A 21,760-nucleotide genomic window follows, 5' to 3' on the forward strand; every position below is an offset into this window, starting at 1 on the left:
CGTAGTTATATACCCACAGACTAATCCTATCCGCAACGTACCTCAACGCACGGACATAACCGTATGTGTGACTGTAGCTTTACGTGAATAAAGTTGAACGTAAATTAGCATAATGCACGTAAGTAGCAAATAAGTTTTAGTATGAATACTTACACATTTATATCTGTTCGTATTTTCCGGCGTATAAATAGGCACGACAATTTGTAAAATATTACCGTTTTAGGACCAACAGCCTGTTTAGTATTGATTTGTTTGCATTGCATTGAATACCACTTCAATAGCAGATAACCGTTATCAGTAAAAGTTTATTGTAGATAAAGATAAATTTCAGTTTCAAAACAAGGATTTTGACGGTTTATAACTGCGTAAAAGCAAAGAGAAAAAAAAACTTCAGAAAGAATAATATTTACAATGTAGAGGCTCTATAGCGGTTATTTATATTACAGCAGGTAAACTATTATAATTTTTACGTAAACTGGAATTATAATCAAGATATTAGAAGCATGTAAGTTTTCTTTATAGTTTCAGAAAGAAACAGTTTTACTTTTCATTAATTTAGCTTTTTAAAAAAGAACATTTCAGACTTAGGCTGAACAACAACAACAACAAATTCAACTTAAAAGGTTTGGCGCAATAAGAGTAAAGTAACGGCATGTCGTTTTTTTCAAACCGTAGTGTAGTAACAATCTTACGTTTACGTAGTTTAAAATTCTATAATAGGTTGAGAAATAATAAAGTTCGATGTTTCAGCAGAAAAAAAAGCTAAAACGTGTGATGGAATCTTACATCTGTATTCTTACTTTTGTATTTAACCCATGAAATGCATTAAATGAAATAACTAAATCTTTGACAGAGCCTCTATTTTCGTGCACCCCAAGCCCTACTGCTAGGGAGTTGCATTTGTTCGTCCGTCCGTCTGGGTGTACGTCCATCTGTGATAAAATGACATGAAACATTATAGGATTTTATTCAGCATTTGAAGTTACGAACGTGTGAGGATTTCAGAGTCATGACCCATGCCTTGCTAAAAAAAATGCAAAAATGACTCATTCTGACTAATGAACGTCTTCAATTAATGCTACACTTTTTATCTGAAGACATGTTATTGATAGGCTCACTCTAGCCAATCAGAGCCTTGCTTTCAACATTTTGAAAGTGAAAGTAGAAGTCTATGTTCAGCCTGGGTTTATTATGTTTATTATGACGATCACATCATGACTGAGCCCTCGTATCTTTAGGGGTATCATATGTCACGGCACGATCTTGGTCGCGTAAGGGGAGAATATGTGTCAGGCAGCCGGTAAGCTCAGTCGGTAAGAGCACTCGCCCTGTCATCGAGGTGTCCTGGGTCGAGCTCTGGACAGACTGCACATTTTTTCTCATCCTGTGACGATCGACACTACTTTGATGGCTCAGCCAAATGCTTGTTAAAACGAGCCGTTCGATTGGTTTAGATAAAATAGATTTGCGAAAACAAAAATAGCACTATCGGATAATCCAAATATACAGAAAGATTAATGTGAATAGGTCATTCTTAGATCTTCGTTTAGAAGATCAAGTACTTATAATTAAGTACTTTAAAATGATTGTAGTGACTTTGATGTTTGTGTTGCACGTATCTTTAACATCGCAGACTTCAAAACTAAAGTAACTACTAAAAAGGCGTCTTTTTGTAGTCAAAATGTTACACATGTTACACCTCATTTCTTACATTCGGCAGAAATACGTCTTTAGTAGTGTTATATAGATGTAACAAGGATGTTACAATGGATGTTTCTTATGTTACGTGTGTCTGGGAAGAGGCGTCTTTTTATAGTTAAAATGCTACAGATGTTGCACCTCATTTCTTAAATGTGACTGAAAAACGTCTTTAGTAGTGTTATATAGATGTAACATGGATCTTACAAGGATTTTACATGGATGTTACTTAGTTTCGTGTGTCTAAAAAGAGTATTTGTAGTAAAAACTGTTACGCATGCTACTGAACACTACTTTAACATCCTTACATGTTACTTAATGTTACCTCTTGTTACTTGATGTTATTCTTGTAACAAATGCAAAGTATGTCACCAAATTGGGCCAATTTTATGCCCTATCTCATAAGAAGTGGATGATAATCTACACTTTTGCTGACTTAAAAATGTTTTATAGAGAAAAAATGCGATTAATTCAAAATTTTGTGATACATTTTAGATCTCCTTTTCTTTTCAGATTGTGTTTTAACATTTTTAAGGTAAGTTCATAAATATTCTTTCTACATTCGGCATAATGTTATACAATAACATAACAAATGCTGTCAACTCAAAATCTAACAAAATGTTATTATTTTTATAATTGCATCAATATAACTTTTAGAAGTAGTTCCAGACTCTATTTTATACGATGGAAACCGTGAGGAAGATAGTTGTGTCTACGGAGTTGAAATATACATTTTATTTATTTTTTCCTTTTTAATTTTTCTGTTAATTAGTATTTCAAACAGAATACTAGTAATACATTTCTAGTTATGATGTGACATAAGTTTTACTGTTCAATTTTCTTCCTTGTAGATGTTTGGAGATAGTATTTTAGAGGTACGTAAACCTTTACCAAGCATGGTAAATATGCTGATGAGACCTATATATTATTTTTATAAAGTTTCCTCTGGCTACCCCACCTAGATGACTCGTGTACCAATGATTCGTAAATTTTTTATCAGCTAGATAATTTCGGGAATGAGACGAATTAGCTCAACCTCCTATAGGCTGTAGATACTATACTTGACTGGTCCTTTTGTAGAAGTTACCGTCATACGACGTCTTTGAATCAACAACATGCGAGGCTTATCACATATGTCTTCTGAACTAAAAATACTACTTAGTAACAGTGTATCACTTGACACATTAAACAAATCTTAAGACACTGTCTTTCAGATACTTTATGCCATTGTTTTAATTTTTTGATAACTGATGCATATGCAGTAGCAGCAGGTGTAGTTTTTAATTTTTTGTTAAAGGTGTTACATTTCAACATTTATATTTTCAAAGTTTGTTGAATTAAACGTAAGTTTTGATACAGGCCCAATGGGTGGGGTAGTGTGCAGTATTTTTTGAAATAATTTGTGATGGCACCATTAACCAGGGGGTTTGAACCTCTATATGCAGCCCGTCTGGACTTACCATGTAAGACTTTAAACACTGGTGTTCGCAACAGGGGTAAAATAACCCCAGGGGGAGGGGTGCGGTCATGACTTTTTGTTTAAATAAGGCTGTTTTGATTGTTATTATCATTATTATTGTCGTATTTATTACTGTTATTATTATTATAATGTAAAACGCCATTGAATATGTCATTGCGTAGAAATAGGCGTTTAATCAAATAATTCAGTTTCAGTTTAGGTATATTTATTTCTTATACTATTTATACGTATTTTTCTTTAAGCATAAATATTTTTTAGCTTTCAAGTGAAACTTTTAAAGTATCACGTTTTATGTTTTCAGAACGTTAGACGTCATCGATGGCTTCTTGCATTTTTGCGGGTAATGATTAGTAATATATTTTTATTTTTCATTCTAGCCAACTAAACCAGTACCGTTTTGAATCATATTCAAAATTTGTTAACTGCAGCCCCCAAATCGTTTAATTATAACATATTTACTAAAGAAAGTTATAAACCCAATATGGCACTTTAAATTAACCCGTTCCCATTGAAGATATTGCCATTTTTTATTTCTTTTTTTGTTAATTCTCTTTCCCAATCGGTTTTTTTTTTAAATAATTAAATCTTCAAGGATACCTTTATTGTTCAACTTGAGAAATGTAAATATGGTCCCCGGTCAATATTGTTTTAATATATTTCTCAGTGACTGTATTCAACATTCAATTTACACATGCCGCTCGCCTTACAGCGCTCTTTGTTTAACATGTCGAAGTGCCTGTGCTCATTGACGTTCGAGTTCATTATTTGTATCACGTCTGACAGAAGATATCTGGTCGTGATCTATTATTACGCACAAATCCGTTGATCCAATATTATCCCGGTACAACCCGTTTTCGGACACCTAACGTTATATCGCTACGGTTTCGCTACGTGAAAAATGTACAACAATTATAACTGCTGGAGTTTTGTTCAACAATCATTTATCTTAAAAAATACGCAAGTAAACAAACCTCATCCCGCAGCATGTTTTAGATATCCTTTCCAACATGTCTGACCCACTTTTCCATGAACCGGAAGTTGTACAACCCGTTTTCGGACACCTGCTTCAAAGTATACTGCGCTCCAAAGTTTACGTCACAAAAAGTCAGAAACAGTTTAAACAAACCTCGAACATCAAATTTAACTGTTAGTAACAAGTAAAATTCCAAATAACGTATTTACAAAGTATTTTCAATGTTAGTTTATGAAGTTATTTGGTGGGGTCAGCACAGATGGGACACAGGAATGTGTCTCCTCTTCTGATTACCCTCACTGTGGTACAGAATGATAAGTGTACCCACCCCTTACACTTCTCACATTCAGCCCATTTTACAATGAAAATGTTGGGTTTCTTGGATGTGTCTACACTGAAATTTTTACAGATAACACACTTCTCAGAATCTGGTATCTCTTCATCATCGTCGTCATCAGAAACTGAAAAAATTTCATTTAAGCATTTTTTTTTTGTTTCTTTGCAGGTATACCTGAGGTGGATGGGGTTGGATCAACAACAGACTTTTTACCTTTGTTTCTATTCTGTTTACTTTCATTCTGTTTAGACTTTGTCTTTTCATTGTGTTCAATAATTTTCTCAACAACCTCATCCTCGGTTATAGCCTTGCCACCTACCACTTTACTTAGCGTGTTCCTTACTTTGGCCTTTTGCACATTTTCTAATACTTTGCCGCCTTTTTTCAGCAGAAAATTTTCAGCACATTGAGTTTGTACTGGGACAGGATTACAGTTACTGTCTACCTGATTGGAAGTATCTGGGTCCTTGTGAAATGCTGTAGAGGGTGCAACTTGGCTATCTGACACGACATTGCTATCGAATGGATAGATACCACATTTTCTGAAAGCCGCTTGAATGTTTGCTGGTGACAATGTGCTGGCCTAGACCTTGCAAGCAAGCTGGCATACATCATAGCGCGTTACAAGACAGCCACCAGATTCACGCATAAAAGTGTGACAAGCACTGTTCCAGGCCAATTCAAAAGGACCAAAGCAGCTGACATCAAGTGGCTGAAGCAAGTGGCTGCAGTGTGGGGGGAGTACAAACAAAATGATGTTTTCAGACTTGGCCCACTCAATCAAACTCAAAGACACATGGCTTTTATGTCCATCATATAATACTAGTACATGTTCATTGTTATGTCTAGGAGGTAAGTATTTCAACAGATGTTTCATGTAATCTGCAAAAACCTCTGTATTGGACCATCCTGATTCTGTAACTCTTCCAACAGCACCTGGGGTTGCACCTGCCATAAGAGAGTCCAACATCCTAGCACCAGGAAATATGAAGTATGGGGGAACTTGTTGCCCAATGCCATTTACAGAGCCAATAAGGGTCACTGTTTTGCTTTTTCCTGAGGTAACAGCCTGGGTCTTTGAAAACTTTCCCGATACAACCTTTGGGGGCTTGTGTTCGGTACTTAGACCCTTTTCATCCACGTTGTATATCATGTGGGGCTTATCAAGAAGATCATACTTCACAAGAATATGTTGCAGTTCATTAAAATACCTGTCTACTGCTAACCTTATAGCACTCTTTGCTCTTGCAACTTCCAAACTACGGGGTTTCTTAACATTTAGTTCTGGCCATCTAGTTAAAAATTTGTACAGCCACCTATCAGTCAATGGATGGTCTTTGTCTCTTAACCCCAAACAAATAGCATAGTCTGAAGCAAGGTTGATTGTCTCTTGGCGACTATACCCATAGCCTACTTCAGCCATAGTCTTCAAGTGACCAGTCAGAAGTGCCTCCTGCTCTTGTGTAAATAGGGGCTGTGTACCAGACTTTAACACTTCAATGTCAATTTTACCACATATTCTGTCTTGTAATGTTGACTTTGGTACACCAAACACTTGTGAAGCTTTTCTCAAAGACATTGTATTGTTTTTCACTGCCATATATGCATTTGTCAAGTTATCATTATCATAAGGTCTGTATGACCCCCTAGTGGGCACATGATTCTGAAAAGAAACAAAGAAAAAAAACTTTACTTACACTGCTTAAATTTCCATTACCAAGTTAGTAAAGAACATCTCATAAGGTACATGGTCCATAAACGCGTAACTTTTTACGTGAAGTATACTTTTGCAAAATTTGACAGGTGGGCGGGGCTTATAGAAAAACCTCATCTGTCAGACGATCGGAACTGTCAACATGAAAACATTGGATTTATTTCTAAAAACACAAATTTTGGAAGTTATATTTTGGGAATAGTGAAAACATGTGAAAATGTAACAGTATGTAAGTTTTTATCATTTACTTACCGTTTTAATTTCCATTTTTCGTCAAAACTACCAGAATGACATTTGTACGGCGTTTGTAAACAAAGCGTGCGCGTGGGAAACCGGAAGGGGCGGGTTTTCCAGGAAAACTAAAACATTACCGGGGCCGGCCGAATACGGGTTGTGTCCGAATATAGGTTGTCGCGGGATACTAGATCAGCTAGGTGATTTAAGCGTTTGAACCTAACTATTTGTAGAAAGGTATCACAACATGATTTGATATGAACACACCATGACCAAGCGTGTACGTAGGCATGGTACATATGTTCGCATGTCCTGTGATTATCTTTTCATAGTCCTTGCACCAGTTCCTCTAATTTGTCCGTAATTGTCTGAGAATTTGATAAGCACATTTAAGATCACCCAGGTTTAGGATGTATAATTTAAAGAATCTTACTAACATACCTTATGTAAGATACTAAGTGTTTCGTCCGATTAGTAAGTGCAGTGCAATACAGAGGTACGGTTATTGAGAAAATCTATATTAAATGACCGCTATTTAATGTAGATTCAGATTTATTATATTTTATGATCCTTTGGGATCATGGAGTCTACGCAATGTCCATGGGTAATAAATTTCTGCTCGAGCCAGTGTTCGGGGGCGTGCGTGTTGGGTGTTGCACTTTCCACTACCACTCTTGAACAGACTCAGTCAAACCGAGTCTGCTATTATTTAGCTTGGTTGCATTGTACGCTTCCAAAGAATCTTTTTAGAGATTTTATTTTCATTATTGATATTTATTCGGTATTGACTTGAAATCTTTGCATAACAATTATGAGCCAACTTGAATTCACCTACTTCACATATTTGACATATTCAACGTAGTGGTCAAAGGGATTGATCTTTATATTTCATATAATATTCATGGATGCAATAATTGACCTATTTATACCAACACTTTGGCAATCTGGGTCAGACCTTTAATAATGTATCTAAGCAGACTTTAAAATGGAAATGCACTAAATCATAGTTACGTGTTTTATCTTTCACTGCTTATATAAAATGCAAGACCCTTTAGTATTGCTGAAGTATTTTATATTTATAATATAACTATTACTTAAATGTTAGTTATTTAATTCAAAAAGATATTTAAAGAATCTTCTACGGCAGTGTGACTTTTGTTCTATTATTGTTTAACAAATTATCTTCAATTCATTGCAGAACTTTGGATAATTTTTGTGGCCCGCTTGGCAGGTATGAATATATTGCTCATTGATTATTTACCTATTAGTAAGTAAAAACATTTATATAATAAAATGTGATTCACACAGTTTTAAGCATTAATTTAAATGCAGGAAACAGTCTTTTATCATATATAAGCAGGATAACGACAAGTACTTAATTATACCGTTGCTAGGAGCTTTTAGAGGGGATGCATGTCTTTAACACATATACGAAATGGTGCATTTCAGAAAGTATGTATATGCACTTATTGCGAATCCTTTTATATTGAGATAAGAACATATATTAAGCATTTTTGCTCTGAAATAAAAAAAAAACAAAACAATGTCTAAAACAAATGTATGACGGTTTCAAAGACATGAACAGTAATACGAATAAGGTAGGTTATTACCTAACATGATATCAAAACGTCTATGTTTTCAACAATCATTTATATCAAAAGTACATAAACTGCAAATAATAAATTCTTACATTATCTTCATTAAATAACTTCTCTACAACCCAAACGAACCTGTTGTTGCCAAACTTTCATTTTTATTGTACAACTAAACTCCTGCGAAATTATTGCAAAGACGACAAACGCCTGTACCTCTGATTGTCATGTGACACATGTACTCTAATGTTATATATATAACTGCAACAATTTGTGTTGAAACTTTTAACTGTCAGTAAAATAGACTAGCATTAGATTTTTTTCAGAATGTATATCAATGATGTTTTTACGTCAGTGTGTAATGAATGTCATAAATATCAATTTTTGTTCAAGAAACTATTACTGTAACAAATATATCCAAATATAATATTTATGCCTTTAGTTTATACTAATTTGTTTTAGCTCGACTGTGATGAAAGCTTCAAACTTATTGGAACAACTCTCGAGTCCGCTACCTGGAAAAGCCAGTACTGGTGTAAAAGTCATGGTCGTGACCCCAGTGGGCTATAACCCACGACCCCTGAATTAAGCGGCCGACATCTTATCTACTAGACCATTGCTCTCCTTTTATGCCTTCACTTGTAGATGGTCAGTGTTAAAGTTTAACAAGAGGGTCATGATGACCTTATATCGCTCACTTGTTAAATATGGCATTGGAATCATCAAAATAAGCATTCTTACCAAGTTTGACGAAATTAGGGTCATAAATAAGGCCACTATCGTGTTAACAAGCTTTTCTTTTAATTTAATTTGAGTAGATGACTTAAATTTTGACCCTATATGACCCAGTTTAAATCTTGCCCTAGGAATCATCAAGATATTAAACAATTTGACCAAATTTCATGAAGAATGAGTCATCAATGTGGCCTCAAAAGTGTTAAAAAGCTTTTCCTTCGATTTGACCGGGTGATCTAGTTTTTTGATCCCATATGACCCAGTTTTAAATTTGGCATAGGAATTATCAAGAAAAACATCCAAGTTTCATGAAGATAGGACCATGAAAATCGCCTCTAGGGTGTTGACAAACTCTTCCTTTGATTTGACCTGGTGACCTAGATTTTGACCCCACATGAACCAGTTTCTCCCTTTGCCTATAGATTATCAAGATAAATATCAAGATATTATTATTATCAAGATAAATATTCTGGGCAAGTTTGTGTCAGATCAAAGCATAAATGAAACCCCTATATGGCTGTAAGGAGCAAAATAGAAAATGTTGGACAGTAACTCTAGAACCCATGACGGAATCTGACCGGTTTTCAAAAGGAACCAAGATTTTATTGTGACTGAAGTTGTGTGTAAGTGTGGTTAAAATCAAATGAAAAATGTTACTTCTAACGTGTTCATAAGGTAAAAACTAACACATATTGGCTTTTTCAGTGGTCATTCAGGGACCTTAACTCCGGAACCTCTGATTGGATCTGGCAAAATTTTTATGGATGCAATTCAAGATCAGTATCTTTTTTTGTTAAAGATATTTTGCACGTTTGGATCAAACCATGAATGAAGTCTCTATTATGGATGCAAAAGCCAGAATAGTAAATTTTGACCCTTTAAGGGGCTATAACTCTGGAAGCCATAATGCGATCTGGCCAGTTTTCCAAAAGAACCGAGATATTATGCTAATAAAAGTTGTGTTCAAGTTTGATAAAAAATTGGTTGCACAATTTGGTCTCTATCGTGTTCACAAGCCAAAGTAGCAAATTTTGGCCCTTTAAGCAGCCCTAACTCTTGAAACTAAGATGGGATCTGACCAGTTTTCGCAAAGAACCGAGATATTATGCCAATACAGGTTGCGTGCAAGTTTGATTTGAATTGATTTTAAAATGGGGTCTCTCTGTTCACAAGAAATTGTGGACGGATGACGAATGGACGCACGACGGATGATGGACAAAGGATTATCACAAAAGTTCTACGTGACAGGTGAGGTAATAACTGTCCGTCTGTATTTGTAAGGTATGAGAGCGCTCGATTCTATATTACTTTTATTCAGTATTCGACCAGGCGGTCCATTTTAACATTATGAGTCATTTACTAAGCTCTTAAACGTTAACCGAATAAAGATATATAGATCTTGTCTATTATCACTTTTGACTGAAATTTATCTTGATTAATTGTTTCAAATGTTCCTTTGCAGAAACTGCGTACTATGTCACTGTACATTAGGCCGGTAAATATTACTATTTCATATTTTGTTAACTGGCAGGAACAGTTTTGAAAGAAAAAAAAGTAGAATTTTGCGCACGTGTCTTTGCTTGAGTTATTGATACCATATTTATTATTCATGATATGTTTTAAGATTTAAACTAGTTGTAGTAACACAATGTTATTCGAAAATTGAGACACATACAGAATGACCACAATAAAGTTAGCTCGAACATACAAATCATTGTTTAATCGTGGTACACTTTATTTATATAGGGATACACGTATGCATATTATCAAGAAGCGCACATAATGTAAGGCATGTTTCATGCTTTATTTAAACGAACATATGCGTATGATAATCTTTATAATTTTAAACATTTCTTAATTGTTAAGCTAGTACTGCATTCAAATATTCTATTTCACTAATATGTATATGTTGTCACTCACATGAGAAGAACAAATACAAACTGATAAAGAGAACTTTGGTAAGGTTAATGAATGGTAAAGTTTAAATAGTTGGTATGTCGCTAAGGAGCATCATCGGCCCTTCCGTCGGTATGTTGTGGACTCAAGACCCGCGAGGTTCACGGCCACGCTTTGACAACTGAAATAATTACTGGTTTCCTGAGAGATTTATTCCTTTTTTCCTTTACATACACAATCTTCCAATCTACACTGAAATCAATTTGTATACAATATGTATACACTGAACGAAATAAAACAACGTGTTCTTATTATGCTAATAGAATAGTAGACTTAAAACAAAGCAATGTATTTGACCTTTCAACCGAATTGCCAATGTGCATATAATTTTACAAAATTTTATGTTTTCAGCAAATATTAACATATTCGTGGTTTTCATATAATTTCATCACTAGGAAAGGTGTAAAAAGTAATGCTGTACCTGGTAGTTTTTATTCGCGGAATTTTGTAATATAAATGCCAAACAGAAATACCTATATTGATCCAAATGTGAAATTGCATGTCCTTTCAGTCAAAAGTTTACGTTGTACATCACAATCTAAATAACAAGTACGAGGTATTAGTAAAGAAGTACGCAAGCTGCTTCAAGTGGAGATTCGTACCAATACATATTGTTGACAAGGAGAAAATCAAGGAAGATTGGCCAGTTATTGTTGTACGTTCACAGAAAAGCAGAACTAAAACAGATATGGAAGAAGCTCTCCATGGATTAAATGGTAACTCAATTTTCTAAGACGTTAACTTTTTTTTTAGTTTAAAATGTATAAAGGAAATATTTAAATGTATTCGCAAACAAAAATATGAACTTTGAAATGTTTTCATTTTCTTACTTAAAACAATTTCCAGCTTGGCTACAAAATGAAAATACTTCACTGACAATTTTTCACCGAACTTGAAGAGCTCTGCTTAATTTCGTTAGGGTTACCTCCCTAGTATTATATAAACTATCCACAGTGATTACCTCCCCTAGCGCTTAATTAAGCACTACCGGCACAAATGAAATTAATATCAAGTGACTGTTACTTTTTTATTCTATTACTTTCAATTATATTGTCTTTATTACTTTATCGCCCTCATCTGAATTTCTGAAAAATATCCAAAACACGTTCAGTATCGAAAACAAATACCAATTGATATTTTTCTTATCGGAATGATGCTTTTAACATCAAATGATGTTAAAAGTAATATGCGTACAGTTTATCTAAAATTATGAAATGCATATTCTCATGACTTTAAAATGCACGAAAATTCATTAAGATTTTATCATCAGCTATAACATTGATCATAGTAGCATTATTCACCTTCACATTATTAAATAAAAAGCATCATTCCTCGGAAACTGACACACGTGAAATGAATTTACCATTGTAATTGTTTGTTTTGATGATGATGATCCGAAGCAGCTCCTCATGTACATCCATTAAAAACATAAATCTTCCCACAAAATGCTGTAAATGAATGTTATACTTGTCGTACTGGTACATTTATGTCTGCTACCATTGTACTGATTGAACGCTCGCAGCAGCACTCAAAACATTGAAAACCTGATTTTTTTTGTGTTTTATCAATACTTAACATAAAATTGCATTAAATTTTTATTGAATTCGAATCAAAGTAGACATTTTCCACCCTCATCTGGTCAGATTTCATTTTATATCAATGTTCCCTTAATGTAGGTTACAACATGCTAAATAGCTGTTCTTCTTTAATCTATATAAAATTATCATATTTCCTATGGCTGCAGCACACATCATGCCCAATTCTAAATGTCTGTAACTTACATTTTCTTGAATGATATGTCAGTGCTGAATAAAAATCAGAAGAAAAGTGAGGGTCATGTTTGATGCAAAAAAATATTCTCACGCTATTTTCCTATTCAGTATCTGTATGCCCAAATTACCTTGCGGCAGCCATTTTGGAATTAGGAAGCCATCTTGAATTCATTTAAGACTGACGTTTGTGTGTTTTGAAATAAACTGGTCTTCCATGTGTTTAACATTCACTGACCACACATCCGTCTGAAAGTCTTTTCTTGCCTTTGGAGCGCACTTAAAACAGTTAGGTGCTTTTCTGACGAGTTAACATTTTTGTAATTTGGACAGGCAGACGTTTTTTCCCTAGTAATGTTAAGTTCACAACATTTTGAAATATAAACTCTAGGTATGGGTTGCCCCGCCCATGCCAACAAAAGGATTCTAAAAAAATAAAGTCTTGCGTTTGTGTTCGATGATCTTTATTTGAAATTATATAGAGATGCTTCAAGGTATGTGCTCTTCTCTATACAAATATTATAAAATACAGGGCATCATTAAAAAGGCGGCACTGTAATGAGTTTCGAAGCATTGTGCGATCATCTAAATTTTAGTTTTTCCCTGGCAGATTTGACCCTATTTTCCTTTTTCCTTCTCGGTTAACATTTGATGCACTCACCGGACACAAACCTTTCTTAAGTCAAAGTGCTTGATACGAATATCACGAGCTTTCACATTTGACTTGCAAAGCATTTGCTATCACGTACACCGTGTACCTGGCGGTTGCATTAATCTAACTTTTTACAGCAGCAGTGTTCTTGATGTAAGCAGGTATTTCCAAAGAACAATGTACTTAAATATGCTTTCTACTTCATATTTTGTTCGCTTTAATACTTAATTTTGCTTGGTGTATAATACTGTCAGCAATGAAAACACAATGTCTGTATGCACATACTCATTTAAGTTTATATAGTATTTTTACTTGTTTTAGAGGAAAAGCGTAAAAGAACGATATACATGTTATGCCGCCGAAGCAGTGATGGATCAGACAGCACGTTATTGTTTATGGAAAGGGTCGCAAATCCGGAACTTCTCGGACAACTTGTTGTTCCTACACCAAAACATGGGGTAGACAAATGTGGTTTAAAGGAATTACAGGACATGTTAAAATCATTTTACACACCTAAACGAATTGGGAAATAGATTTTTGTAGTTATGGAAACGCTAACAGATTTTATTGACATGGAAATTATTGAATATGTTTATGTAGTTTGTATTTATCTTTCGTTCTGCAGCGTTTTGTTTCTAGTGAAAACATGGATTTATAAATATAACTTTATATTCAGATATATTATACAATTATTGCCTTTAAAAGAGATGGATGTGAGGATTTCAAAAGGTGGAAACTTACATGTCGCCCAACATGACCAAATGAAAAATTGTATGATTTAGATTTTTATATACGATATTAGACCCTGTCCATTAGCCCCGGTTTCATAAATCCTCATATAACTTTTAATGGCAACAATGTCCAAAAACTCAAAGCTTAATTGAGAAAATCCAAACATTTGCAGCGGTTTGTTCTTTTTCCCAGTCTTTTGGTCTTAATTCTGTACCAGACCACCTTGATACGACGTCAAAATATTAGGAAGTCACTGTTGTATACGTGAATTCGGCCCCACCTACGAGTCAGTATAACTTTATTTCAGGTGACCGTGTTAAAACCAGTTGAAACTAGAGTTGATACAGGAGTGACGAATTTTACCCTTACAATATGGCCTTGTCACAGAACTAAGCCAATGTCAAAACTGAACTTACTTGACCTTTGACCTACTGACCTCAAAATCAATTGAGGTAATCTGCTGGTCATGACCAACCTCTCTATTAAGTTTCGTGATCCTAGTCCAAAGCATTCTGAAGTTATTGTCCGAAAACAGTTTAAATGTTCCGGGTCACTGTGACCTTGACCTCTGACCTACTGACCTCAAAATAATTACAGGTCATCTGCTGGTCCTAACCAACCTCCTATCAATTTTTATGATCATAGGCCCAAGCATTCTCAAGCTATCATCCGGAAACCGTTTAACTGTTTCGTATCATTGTGACCTTGACCTTTGACCTACTAGCCTCAAAGTCGAACGTGATCTGTATTCAATCATGTTAGTCTGTGTACAAAAATTTATGATCCTAGACCCAAGCCTTCTCAAGTTATCATCCCGAAACCGTTTAAATGTTCGGAGTCACTGTGACCTTGACCTTTTACCTACTGACCTCAAAGTAGAACTTGACCTGTATTTCATAATGTTACACCTGTGTACTAAAATTATGATCCAAGCGTTCTCAAGTTTTTATCCAGAAACTATTTAAATGTTCCGAGTCATTGTGACCTTATCTTTTGACTTACAGACCTCAAGGTCGAACTTGACCTGTATTTTATGATGTTACACCTGTGTACCAAAAATTATTTAAATCGGTCAAGCCTTTCAAGAGATATCATCCGGAAACCGTTTTACTGTTCAGGGTCACTGTGGCCTTGACCTTTGACCTACTAACCACAAATTCGAACTTGACCTGTATTTTCTGATGTTGCACCTGTGTACCAAAACTTATTTAAATCAGTCAAGCCTTTCAAGAGTTATCATCCAGAAACTATGAAAACCAACGGACCGACCAACCGACCGACCGACCTACCGGCAAGCTCACTCCTATATACCCCCACCCCACAAACTTCGTTTTGCGGGGGGGGGGGGTATAATGACTATTAATAAAAAATTCATAATAATAGTTATACAAGACATTTTAAAATTGACATCTTGATGTCACTACATAAGCAAGTGCCTTCTTTACAGTGAGCTTCTTTTAATATAATAGCGAAATGTGTTGACAGCTGGAAGATTTCTTATTATACTTATCACTTATCAGAATTAAAATCCTAATTAAATGACTGAGGTTGCTTGTATTTGTCAGTATGTCTGCACGAACGTTTCATTTTATATATGTACCAAAGAAAAATAAATCAATCATGTCGACAAGTATATTAATTATCACTTTACCTCCTTTTATTCGTTTAAATATAACTTTCATAATCTCACAGCCAATAGTTTCAACGACATTCAAGTTATGTTTCCACAGTTTGAACTAAACCAATACGACCAGTTTTGCAAATTGCCTAAATTATTATCTTTGCTTTTGTATTTAATGTTAAAGGCAAAAAGTATGAGAACCAAATAGAAGGCATTGTCTCTTAGTCACCAGAAACAATTGTTCAGTGCTCAGTCATACAAAATCGACCCGTTTGCATTTGACACACTGACTTGTTTTACTACCAAAATACTGCTATAATGGATATTGGATAATAACAGGAATCATATACACTTTTACATAAAGAAGATTACAAAGATAAATACAGTGAAATTATAACAAAAGAATTCTTCGGTAAAGATCATTGAAGGATGCATATTTATGCCTATCACTGTCTGCAAACGTTGTATGCAAATAAATGTATAAATAAAGGATAAAGATCAACGATGCAATCAAAATTGTACTCGGAAATTTACCAGACTCAACCCGTAACACAACTAAGTCTTGAAAGCAAATGAGGTTGTTCATACTACATTTAGAGTTGCAGTAATACCAACATAAACTTTTTTTGTTGTGGAGTAAGTAGCATGTAATGAAACTAAACACAGAAAAAAATAGTCCTCAAAAGTATCATTGCACATTTTTTAGATATTGCGTATGGAATTCTGAAGTAACTTCTTATAAGTATTTTGGCCGTTAATCTGGACCATATGCTCTATCGTTCTGTTATTGGTATACTATAGCATAAATGTTTGCTTTGAATCTCAGAAGAATACAAAAAACTAAGTAATTTCTTTGACTCTAGAGATTTAAGCAGCCGTCCGGTATTTCTGTGTTATATAACTGATATTAATCATTTCATTCATATATGAGTTGCCTTTCTTTTTACAAAATTGGCAGTGGATGAATTAAATATCTTACCTATATTCGTATTTATGTTGAAGATATACTCAGTTCCAAAAGAAAGTGTGCAATTTTTAAGTTTAAATATTTCAAATAATTCCCCGACGTTTTTGTTTCATTTTTTCATACATTAACTCTCAGGTATAACTCAAAATCTAAAATGCACACCAATTTGTTTACGAACTGATTTAAATTTTGGTACCAAACATTATAAGTTTTCATGAAAATAACCCAGAAAAAATAACAGAAAACTAAGTGCACACTTTCTTTTGGAACTGAGTGTATATGAATGAGACTTTTATAAGGAATGACTATACTTGTAAAAGTGGCACTTGTAACGAATATCTAACATTTCAATTTATATAATATACTATAAGAAGATCCTTTGGTAGCATTAAACGCACTCAAACGAAACTGTTTATTTTGCAATTCACCTCTCACCCACAAGCATCGGATAAAGAGAAATTCTTTAATAAATGAGCTTCGCCATGAGAAAACCAACATAGTGGTTTTGCGACCAGCGTGGATCCGAACCAGCTTGCGCATCCGCGCAGTCTGGTCAGAATCCATGCTGTTCGTTAACAGTTTCTCTAATTCCAGTAAACTCTCTAATTCCAGTTGGCTTAGAAAGCAAACAGCATGGATCTTGACCGGACTGCGCGGATGCGCAGGCTGGTCTGGATCCATGCTGTTCGCAAAGCCACTATGTTGGTTTTCTCAAGGCGCGGCTCAAATGAATATTACTTGGACTCCATTAACTTACCTGTAATCTTATACGAATCAGTTCAATGTTGGATTATAGCATTCATTTCATTTACAAATGACGAAGCGATATAATAGATGGAACAAATTTGAACCTCATATTCATATTATTTCTCATCTGTAATTTATTCATTATCATCAATGAGCAAAATTGAAAAAGTTTTCGTTTAAGAAGAAAGAAACAAAAATATATGTAATCGATGAGTTTTTTTTTCTGCTGCAATTAAATGAGTTGAGAAATTAAAATTTTGTCGTAATGAGCGTTCAAAGGCTGCACAAAAGTTCAAAAGTTATTACTGTTTTAAATAATTCTATTTAATCACCTTAAAAGTAAAGCATTTCCACCTTCAACTGCGAAATCAAATAAATATCTTACAATATGCAGAAGATTAAATTATGATAAGCTTCAGAAGTGAAATACACAAACAATGACCTCCAGAGAGGTTTTAATGCCTGTTTGTTATGATATAATAACAGAAGGTGAAACCGTTTAGTAACGGTTATAGGCAAAACACCACATGGGAGCCTAAAGCAGTTATATTCGCACAACCTCACGTTTAGTCTTCACCATGTTCCAGAGTTACATGGAGAGAAAAAAAAAATTAAAAACACGTATTGTAACAAGATATGTAACCCACAAAAATGCTCATGTATACGTGAAAGAAAATGTACTTTATTGACTCTGCAGATGGCAAACCAACATGGAAACCAACATATATTACGATGAAACATAGCAGAAGACAAATATCAAGCAGCTCACTCCCAGTGAACTATGTCGTTTCATGGAGTTATCGCCCTGTTCCGTCAGTCACAGTTAGAGGAAATAGAAACAAATGCGTCCAATTAAAAAGGGATGAATACTAAACATGTTGTGCATCTCTAAATCGTCGGGTCATAACATTTTTTACAAGACTCTTTTTAATATTTCAGAATATATTTAGAACATTACTATGGAATGTACGAAGATGTAAAACTACATTTTATGTGGTAAAGGTCTTCTAAATAAAGTTCAATCTAGAAGCTACAGGATTCAGCTTGAGCAGCTTAAATATTGAATACATGGTATAGTTCCCTTATGCTCAGAAACATATGGTCCGAGAGCTCACGGACTTTTATTGCAACAATTGAGGCCAAAAGAAGTTTATATATTTTTGGAAACAATATTTCATATCCTCCATGAAAACCCATTTCTTAAGTGTCAAAGCCGTGCCTATCTATATTTTGTTCACTTATGTTTGTGATAGGGGAGGTAATACTCAGTTGTAAAACTATTAGGGGGTAGGGTAAAATTTACGTCTGCCGGTATTTTCACTGTTTAGTTACAGTAACAATTGCATTGTCAGTACATGTATATATGCCAAGCAATGACAGCAGTAAGAAATTCATCAAAATGGAATGAAGGGGGGACTTGATATTCAAGGTCAAAGGTCAAATTCATCTGAAAATCACAAAATTTGGCATATTTGAAACTTATTTTTATTCTCAGAAAATAGTTTGTTACCTTAAGCCACTCATCTTTATCTATTTAATGTGTATATATCAGTAAAACACAGAAATATAAATATCATTGCAAAAGGTCAAGGTCAGCCCTGATAATTTAAGGTCAAAAGTCATTTTCATGCGCAATTGTTAAAATTGTTACCATTAACTTTTCTAATCTGTTTAATATGTCTTCACATTATTAGTCGCTGAAGTAAATTGATTTTAATGATTGTATGTTAGGCAATGTCAGCAGTGAAAATGTAACCCCAAAACCACCAAGGATAAAGCTAATATCAGAGGTCAAAGGTCAAATTTGTGTGAAAAAAATGCATAAATAGCTTCCTTTTAGAAAAATAACCGAAACTTTTGTAATTGTAAACAATTGCTTGTGATTTAGTTTGATGTATATATGTCCCACAATGTCAGCAATAAAATATAGTCTGGAATGAGTCAAGTTCAAATGTGATATTAAGGGTCAAGGGTCATTTTCAAGTAAAGGAATAAAAAATAGCTCTTTAACTTTTCTCTTTTTTGATAATACCTTGTCGATATTAGTTAATGATATCTGTTCATTTTAATGTATAAATGTTTTGCAATGTCTGGTATGCACATACAATTTCGAAACATTCAAGGTTAACCATAATATCAAAGGTCAAAGGTCAAAAGATTGAGTAAAATGTTGCAATAATATCACCTGTTTTTAATAATTAATTATGGTTTAAAAGTATTTGTTTTGTCATGTTAGCAACATTTGTTTGTTTAACTATATATTTGTCAATCGATGTCATGAAATAGAAAATAAGTCAAGGTCAAACCTGGTTTAAAGGCCAGGGGTCATTTTTACATAAAAAATCAAAGTAGTAGTAATCTTACCCATTACTATGTTCAAAAAGAGTTTTTTCTTACAATTCACTGTTAGCAAATTATTTTAATGTATACATGTCAAGCAAGGGCAGCAATTTAGGTCTTAAAACTAAAATGAGTCAAATTCAAATGTAATATTGAAGGTCAACCATAATATCAAAGGTCAAAGGTCAAAAAGGGTGTAAAATGTTGCAATAGTATCACCTGTTTGTAATAATTATTATTGTTTAATAGTATTTGTTTTGTAATGTTTGTTACTGATCGTTGTTCATTTTACTGTATATATGTCAGGCGATGTTATCGAAGAGAAAATATGTCAAGGTCAACCCTGGTATTGAAGGTTAGGGGTCATTTTTGTACAAAAAAGCACAGAATGCAGCATACTTACTAATTATTTTGTTCAAACATAGCTTGTTATTAGTCATTGTTACCAATTTACTTTGATGTACACATGTCTAGCAATGTCAACAATGTAGGTCTTATCCCAATAGGTCAGAGGAAAACCTATTATTTAAGGTCAAAGGTCCAATTTGTTGAAAATTTTGCAAAACAGCATTTTTGCAATGATTTTTCTTTATTGTTTTAGGGTATTTTGTCCCTAGTAAAACTGATCATTATTCATCTTAAAATATTTAAAACAGACAATATCACTGTTGAAATGATAATGAAATATAAAAGGTTCAAGATGAAACCTGACATTAAAGGTCAAAGGTCATTTTCATGTAAAAATTCAATATACAGCATATTTATTCCTTTTTTCTTCGTTAAAATTTTACTTGTCATTTCTTTCATTGAACATATTTTTTGTTATAAATAATTATAAGGCAATATCAGCAATGCAGATCTAATTTCAAAAACAGTGGTTGATAAAGCTTAGATCAAAGGCTAAAGGTCAACTTTGTGTAAAAGATCGCAAAAATAGCATTTTTGCAATACTTTTCATTGTTTATAAATGATATCATCCGACATGAGTCCATAGATCAGCCCTGAAGTTAATGGCTAAAAGTAAATTTTTGGGTAAAAATTCAAAAGTTAGCACTGTTATCTTATTTCTTTGTTAAAATAATATCTTGTCTTTATAACTTGATGTTAATTCATTATAATGTTGACCTTTACTTACTTACTTACTTACTACGTTTAAGCTTCTCATGGCCGTTTTATATTTTAACGTCAGATGCAGCAATGGATTGTACTGTATTCTGCAGATCGCTGGCATCTCCCCACAGCTTGGTCTCAAATGAGATGTCTGTGGGCCAACTTTCTGGCGTGCTTCTTCCAAATAGGAACAGCTCTGCAGGATTTGGAATGGTGTTTGTTCCTCTAATCCACACCATTGACCTTTAGCTGTCTTTGCAGCACCCAGCTTCTTCATATGTTTTCTCAGGCCATAGTGTCCAGTGCACAGATGGAGGACAGTTGTTTGGATGTGCCTGATTAGCTTATGTAGACTGTCATGATGGAGCAGGTAGCCTCCATTTATGTTCTTCCGATCTGTTCTTCAGTAGATTCTGAGCATCTCTGTATGAAATTGGAGATTAGGGCTGTATTTGCTTAGTTGCTTCTTTTGCAAGTTTGTCTGCAGCTTCAAGCCCGGTTATGCTCACATGTGCAGAAATCCATTGAAATGCTACATTTATGCTCTCAGACAGGAGATTGATGTTTTTATCAGCTGTCTCATTAAGATGTCTGATGGACCTGCTGAGAGAGCCTGAAGAGTTGACTTGGAGTCTGTTAGGAAAACAATCTTCTGTCTCTTTTCTCCTCGCTGATACAGTTGGAGTGTGGCCGATGTGAGGGTTTGCATCTCGGCTCGGAAGTTGGAGCATCTCTTGCCGACTAGATTAGAGAGAGTGAAAGCAAAGCTGTCTTGATATTTGATGTAGGCACCACACTCAGCATTCTGAACTGCTTTTTTTCACTGATCCATTGGTATATGCTTGGATGCAAGAGTGTGCTGGATAGCAGTCATTGATAATTTCTAGCGTTAGAGATTGTTGGTGAGCCTGATGTTGTTTTCCATTTGCTTCTACTCCTGTCACCTCCAAACTGATCTTCGAAGCACAATGTCTAGGAACCCACTGATCGGGTACAAGCGGCCTTGCTTCTGCGTCCATTGCTGTTGTTTTCCCTTTTTGTAGTTCTTTAACGATATGACTGAGACTCTGTCGTTTCAGTCCGTACTTGGTTTTGCTCTCGAG

At 34.5% G+C, this 21,760-nt stretch overlaps 1 protein-coding gene across 2 annotated transcripts; it reads left to right on the forward strand.

The window, feature by feature from the left end:
• Positions 1-345: 345 nt before the first annotated feature.
• Positions 346-15,418, forward strand: LOC128551078 (uncharacterized). Of its 2 annotated transcripts, XR_008368602.1 has the most exons (7): positions 346-449; positions 2,212-2,233; positions 2,550-2,573; positions 3,480-3,518; positions 7,635-10,258; positions 11,231-11,435; positions 13,462-15,418. XR_008368602.1 is itself a non-coding variant. In XM_053531435.1 (2 exons), the coding sequence occupies exons 1-2, from the start codon at positions 11,219-11,221 to the stop codon at positions 13,671-13,673; spliced, it is 429 nt and encodes a 142-aa protein (XP_053387410.1). In that variant the 5' UTR covers positions 10,265-11,218; the 3' UTR covers positions 13,674-15,418. The 2 variants fall into 2 exon arrangements, 1 of the variants encoding a protein (XP_053387410.1); XM_053531435.1 differs by lacking the exons at positions 346-449; positions 2,212-2,233; positions 2,550-2,573; positions 3,480-3,518; positions 7,635-10,258 and having other exon boundaries at positions 10,265-11,435.
• The last annotated feature ends 6,342 nt before the right edge of the window (positions 15,419-21,760 follow it).

The sequence above is a fragment of the Mercenaria mercenaria genome, chromosome 19 (genome assembly GCF_021730395.1).
Source record: "Mercenaria mercenaria strain notata chromosome 19, MADL_Memer_1, whole genome shotgun sequence".
In the NCBI taxonomy this organism is placed as follows: Eukaryota; Metazoa; Mollusca; class Bivalvia; order Venerida; family Veneridae; genus Mercenaria; species Mercenaria mercenaria.